This window comes from Solanum stenotomum, chromosome 5, assembly GCF_019186545.1.
Source record: "Solanum stenotomum isolate F172 chromosome 5, ASM1918654v1, whole genome shotgun sequence".
Classification (NCBI taxonomy): domain Eukaryota; kingdom Viridiplantae; phylum Streptophyta; class Magnoliopsida; order Solanales; family Solanaceae; genus Solanum; species Solanum stenotomum.
Genome location: NC_064286.1, coordinates 10,891,650 through 10,898,353, shown reverse-complemented (window position 1 = coordinate 10,898,353; position 6,704 = coordinate 10,891,650). Strand labels below are relative to the sequence as shown.

The 6,704-nt window shown below is 35.6% G+C and overlaps 1 protein-coding gene across 1 annotated transcript; it reads left to right on the top strand.

The window, feature by feature from the left end:
* The first annotated feature begins 359 nt into the window (after nucleotides 1-359).
* On the top strand, nucleotides 360-3,720 carry LOC125865231 (transketolase, chloroplastic). The gene is made up of 7 exons (XM_049545438.1): nucleotides 360-932; nucleotides 1,095-1,185; nucleotides 1,324-1,429; nucleotides 1,726-2,008; nucleotides 2,106-2,254; nucleotides 2,325-2,478; nucleotides 2,575-3,720. The coding sequence occupies exons 1-7, from the start codon at nucleotides 450-452 to the stop codon at nucleotides 3,532-3,534; spliced, it is 2,226 nt and encodes a 741-aa protein (XP_049401395.1). The 5' UTR covers nucleotides 360-449; the 3' UTR covers nucleotides 3,535-3,720.
* Nucleotides 3,721-6,704: the final 2,984 nt, after the last annotated feature.

Here is a 6,704-nt window from a genome sequence, read left to right as displayed (position 1 = left end):
CACTTGTTATGTTTTCTACATTGTTTTCTTCTTCTTTGTACTTGGAATTTGCTTCACTCGAGTCGATGGTCTTTCAGAAACAAACTATCTACCTTCACAAGCTAGTGATAAGGTCTGCATGTAGTCTACCTCTCCAAACCTCACTTATGAGATTCATTGGATATATTGTTGTTGAACTACCAGAAAAAATAGAAAATATTCATGTCGAAACAACCATAGGTTAATACACACAATATAACGAAAAAATAGTTAGATACAAAATATCAATTTGTCACTCTCTCTCTAACCCATAAGGAGCCAAAATAAGCAACAAGTAATCCTTACTCTCTCTCCAATAACTAACCAACGGCTCACATTTTCAATTTCATCCACAAAACATCATCCAAATTCTATATCTACCGATTCTCATCCTCATCTTCTTCATTCATTCAACACACACAAACAGAGCCATGGCTTCTTCATCTTCTCTCACTCTTTCTCAAGCTATCTTCTCTCCTTCTCTCCCTCGCCATGGCTCATCTTCTTCGTCTTCTCCTTCTCTCTCTTTCTCCACTTTCTCTGGCCTTAAATCCACCCCTTTCACTTCCTCCCACCGTCGTATTCTTCCTTCCACTACCGTCACTAAACAACAGTTCACTGTTCGTGTCTCCGCAGCTGTAGAGACTTTGGAGAAAACTGATGCAGCCATTGTTGAGAAATCTGTTAACACTATTCGATTTTTGGCTATTGATGCTGTTGAAAAAGCTAATTCCGGTCATCCGGGTTTACCCATGGGATGTGCTCCAATGGGTCATATATTGTATGATGAAGTAATGAAATATAACCCGAAGAATCCTTACTGGTTTAATCGTGACCGATTTGTTCTATCTGCTGGTCATGGTTGTATGCTGCAATATGCTCTTCTTCATCTTGCTGGTTATGACTCTGTTCAGGTTTGATTCTTCTTCGTTTAACGAGCTCGTGAAAAAAAATTGTGTTTGTTATGTGAATTGTTGAAAATATTTTCAATCTTAAGGGAAAATAGGATTATGATTTGAGTGTTCGTGTTCATTATGTCTTTCTGATTATAGTTTTTGGTACTAATAATTGATTAGGAAGACGATTTGAAAAGTTTCCGTCAATGGGGAAGCAGAATTCCCGGTCACCCTGAGAATTTTGAGACACCTGGTGTTGAAGTTACCACTGGTTAGTTTACTTTTATATGCGTGTTTAGTTTGATACTATTGATTTGTATATCTGTATCGTCGTGCTATACATTAGGGTCTATAAGTTTGATTTGTGAGTCGATATGATTGATTGTAATCTTGTTTTGTATGTTGTTAGGTCCTCTGGGGCAAGGTATTGCCAATGCTGTTGGATTGGCTGTTGCAGAGAAGCACTTGGCTGCTCGGTTCAACAAGCCTGACGCTGAGATTGTTGACCACTATACGTAAGACTGTTTCCTTCACTACAACAAAAACAACTTTTAGCTACAATAAATATATACATTAATAAAGAGTGCTAAAGCCTTTACTGACATTAGTTGGATCCAATGTCGTTATAGGCTTTAGGTACATTTACGAAGAGTGCTAATTGCCGCCAAACATACATATTTAGTGGCAATTAAGCTATTGTTGTTAATCAATTGCCGCCAAAAATCATTTTTGATGTAGTGCTTGCTCCTAAGATCGTTTTTCGTTTTTTATAGTCTAGTTTGACTAATGGCATTGGTTGTTGGCTGTTCAGATATGTTATTCTTGGTGATGGTTGCCAGATGGAGGGTATCTCAAATGAAGTTTGTTCCCTTGCTGGCCATTGGGGACTTGGAAAGCTGATTGCTTTCTATGATGATAATCACATTTCCATTGACGGAGACACAGAAATTGCTTTCACTGAGGATGTCTCTGCTCGTTTCGAGTCTTTAGGATGGCATGTTATCTGGGTGAAGAATGGTAACACAGGTTATGATGAGATTCGTGCAGCTATTAAGGAAGCTAAAGCTGTCAAAGACAAACCTACTATGATCAAGGTCCAATATACACTTGAACTGTATGTTGTGAACATAAAGAAGAAATTCTCAGAAGAACCTAACAAACATTACTTTGACTGTTCTTTTCTCCCGACAGGTAACTACAACAATTGGTTTTGGCTCTCCTAACAAGGCAAACTCTTACAGTGTGCACGGTAGTGCACTTGGAGCAAAGGAAGTCGAGGCAACTAGAAATAACCTGGGATGGCCTTATGAGCCTTTCCATGTGCCTGAAGATGTGAAGAGGTACTATAACATGTTCATTTCGTAGATGTATTTTACCCGTTGCAGTTACTTATGTTGGTATTATGTGCAGCCATTGGAGTCGTCATACACCGGAGGGTGCTGCCCTTGAAACTGAATGGAATGCTAAGTTTGCTGAATATGAGAAGAAGTATGCAGAGGAAGCTGCAGATTTGAAATCCATCATTACTGGTGAACTACCTGCTGGCTGGGAGAAAGCTCTTCCTGTGAGTAATTGTTGCTAAAAATTTATCATTTCTGTATCTTTTGCAATATTGAATTTAGGATCTTTAATCGTTTACTTGTATGTGTCTTGATATCAGACTTACACTCCCGAGAGCCCAGCTGATGCCACGAGAAACTTGTCACAACAAAACCTTAATGCTCTTGCCAAGGTTCTACCTGGTTTCCTTGGTGGTAGTGCTGATCTTGCATCATCAAACATGACTCTTTTGAAAATGTTTGGTGACTTCCAAAAGAACACTCCAGAAGAGCGTAATTTAAGGTTTGGTGTTCGTGAACATGGTATGGGAGCCATATGTAATGGAATTGCTCTACACAGCCCTGGCTTGATCCCCTATTGTGCTACTTTCTTTGTGTTCACTGACTACATGAGAGGAGCCATGAGGATTTCAGCCTTGTCTGAAGCTGGAGTTATTTATGTTATGACTCACGATTCAATTGGTCTAGGAGAAGATGGTCCAACCCATCAACCCATTGAGCACTTGGCAAGTTTCCGTGCCATGCCCAACATTCTGATGTTCCGTCCAGCAGATGGCAATGAGACAGCAGGAGCTTACAAGGTGGCTGTCCTTAAGAGGAAAACACCATCAATCCTTGCCCTCTCTCGGCAAAAGTTGCCACAACTTGCTGGAACTTCTATTGAAGGAGCAGCAAAGGGTGGCTACATTGTATCAGACAATTCATCAGGCAACAAACCTGATGTCATTTTGATCGGTACTGGCTCCGAGTTGGAAATTGCTGTCAAGGCTGCTGAGGAACTAAAGAAAGAAGGAAAGACAGTGAGGGTTGTTTCTTTTGTTTGTTGGGAGCTTTATGATGAACAATCAGCTGAATACAAGGAAAGTGTCCTTCCATCATCTGTTACAGCTAGAGTTAGCATTGAAGCTGGATCAACATTTGGGTGGCAAAAATTTGTTGGCGATAAAGGAAAAGCCATCGGGATTGACGGGTTTGGTGCTAGTGCTCCTGCTGATAAGATATACAAAGAGTTTGGTATTACAGCAGAAGCTGTTGTAGCTGCAGCTAAACAAGTTTCTTAGGCGATGTTCGTTACCATTCTTGGTGGTCTACTGAGTGAGAGAATGTTTGAGACGACATCAAATGGATAATAAATCTAAGATTAGGATAGAAATTAGGCACATTGATGTACCTAAACTTGTACACTACATATGTTGAGTTTGTGATTTCATTTTGCTTCATTGATAAAGATGTCGCTTTCGCCATTAGAGTTTCATGTGTATATGGCAATGAGATTTTTGTTTTCCTTCCCTTTAATCCATTTGGGGCATTCAGCATTCAGATAAAAAAAAAACAATTGAACTTGATGATATCACACAGGGCAATTCTACTACAAAATCAAATTGTTCATGTACACAATTTCCTTATACATTTTGGATGGTTGAAAAGGGGTTATCTCCTCTTGAGTTGGGCCTACTGTTTGGATATTGGATTATAGCCATTGAAAAAAATCATAGAAATCTAATCTCTTAAAGGAAATGTGAGTCTTTCTAAGCAACAAAATGTGGCCCCTACCAAGGGTTGGATGATGGAGAATTTGGCTGTGGTAGCTAAAATTTCTAGCTCAAAACTGCCTATCCTCATTATCTTCTCCCCTTTTCTTGAGTGATAAATTTGTGAAAGTTATGGGTCCTTCAAACTACTTTTGTTTGGCCCTTATTTTGTTGGTTTTTCTTTTTGTTTGTTTTAGGCAACTAGTAGGCTGTTAAAGATGGCATCCCTTCTAATTAGGATAATGTTTGTAGCTTTGCCAAAAAGGATTGTGGTAGAGTAGTAAGTACTCTTTCATCTTTATCCAAGGATTTTGAGTTCGAGTTGAGTTTGTTAGGGGGCATTTTACCCTTTAATATGGGACGAATTTGAATTTAGTTTGGCTCTAATACGAATACTAAACACCAAGTCAAAAAAAACAAACAAAAAAAACAAGATAGTGTTTATAGATTTAGCATTCTCTTCGTAATTATTTTGCGTGCATGGTATCTCAATTATTTAATTGTCTTTTTACTTTTGTCAACACATACATAAGATAACTTTATCCACTAAATTTTAAAATAAGTACCGAAGTTTGTTTTCTCTGCAAATTTGATCTTGATATCTCATGATTTTCATTCTTAACCTCTAGACATGAAAGATTGCAAAAATAAATATATAAAAGAGATGTGCTGAATATTTCGTGTACCGAAGTTTGTTTTTCTCTTTACATATGCATTGTTGATGCAAGAGGAGAAGCAAAGGGAGGTCTAGGAAACACCAAATTTTTCCGGTGAATCTTCTTCATCCATTGCTAACAATGGATAGAGATCATTTTCTATTGATTTCAGGGGACAAAAAGGAAATTTTGATAACAAGAAGTCAAATCTTGTTTGCAGACATCGCAAGAAAACAGGACATAGCATTGAAAAATGTTATGAGATCCATAGATTTCCAGCTGATTTTAAATTTACTAAGTCGAGAAACTTTCAAAATTCTGTTAAGAGTAATGCTGTGACTTCTAATGAATTTTCTGGAGATTCTTTCATGACTAGCGCAGAATCAGAGGAGCATGAGAAACTCCTCACACAGGTGCAATTGGCACAGGTCATGCAGATGCTTCAGCAGGTGAAAAATAAGGATCAAGTCAATAATTCTAATGTCATAGCTTCTATCAATTGTGCTGGTATTACTTTAGCCCCTAATCATTTCTCTCTAAATTCAAATACAGATGAAAAAACAAAATTAAAACTAAAAAAATAAAGGCTTGTGTGATTTTGTTTGTATACCTTTTGTATACTTCGTGTTGTCTGAAAAACATAATCTTTTTAACTTCTTCATTCTTCTTTGACACAAAATCATCCTCCAGCTTTTTCATTGACGAGTCACCAATAAATTCAACAAGGCCACACTATATTTCAATATAAGAAAATGTCATTGGTATTTTTGCCAATATCCCATTTATCATTGATGACTTCTAGGTTATTGGGAGCCAAAACTCCCAATAAATAACTAAGCATATTAAACTTTCCATTATTTTCATATATGCCAACTTCTTTCTTTAGCCAAACAGATGTTAAATAATTAACAGAATTACTATTTAAAAAATGTTATTCGAGGCGAGGGTCTTCATAAATAGGATTTATACTTTTTAGAAGATAGAGATAAGATTTATTTATATTCTATTCTTTTCAAATTTTACCCATAAAGTTACACGACATATAATGTTATTATACAATTTTAAAAATAAATATTAAAGCTAATGAAGAGAGTAGGAACATAAATCCCTCTCAACAATAACATACCCTGTATAGTCCTTTCCTAAGCATATTGTCCATACCCAGTGTAGTCCTTTCCTAAGCATAAATCCATAATAACTCTGGTTACTTCTTGAACAAATCCATCAAAACATTTTTTGTTTTTTAAGAATATATTGTTATATATAAGTAATCGTGTATAATATACCCCGAAAATTAGCGTATATTATTCTTTTTATTTAAATTTATTTGTTTTACTTTCCTTTTTAATTCATTTTTTTAAAAAAAGAATGTGTGTTTCTTTGTTTGATAACTCTTTAATTTCAACCTCCTACGTGACATGTTTAATTTTACACCACAAGATTAAAGGATATCTTGATATGTTCAACTACAAAACTCAAAAAAAAAAATACTCTTTTTGTCCCAATTTATGTGACACTTTTCATTTTTCGGGAGCAAATAGTTTAAGTTTGACCAGCAATTTGCACATGAATTCTTCACATTTTTAAAATGAAATTTATATATTTGTAAACTACGTAAAAAGCATTATAAGTCACAATAATTGTAATTCAAAATATTTAAAAGATCTATGAAAATTTTACGGTAAAAAATAGATTTGTTTGAATCTCAAAATCCGAAAAATGTCACATTGCCAATATATATATATATATATATATATATATATATATATAACTAATTCCTCTACATACTTGGTTATATCGTAAAGCTTATAAGCTTGTACAAAAAAAGTGTCACAAAATTGCAAGAAAAGATGCTAGAGAGCATTTAGCCTATATATTAATGTCTTGTACAGAGAGTTTAGGGTTAGAGAGCTTTGATGAGAGAACAATATATCATGATAATCAGAATATTCAAAATCTAAATGATCATGGTGTTAAATCCTTCCCTAGTTGTAACAAAACAATTAGTGTCGACAAAAAAGAAAATAAATCATTTCCACCACC

Bases quoted from the DNA above. Each gene is read 5' to 3' on its own strand.
- LOC125865231 (XM_049545438.1), top strand. From the start codon at position 450: ATGGCTTCTTCATCTTCTCTCACTCTTTCTCAAGCTATCTTCTCTCCT. The intron at 1,186-1,323 runs GTTAGTTTACTT...GTATGTTGTTAG, and splicing joins TGGTGTTGAAGTTACCACTG to GTCCTCTGGGGCAAGGTATT. The intron at 1,430-1,725 runs GTAAGACTGTTT...TTGGCTGTTCAG, and splicing joins GAGATTGTTGACCACTATAC to ATATGTTATTCTTGGTGATG.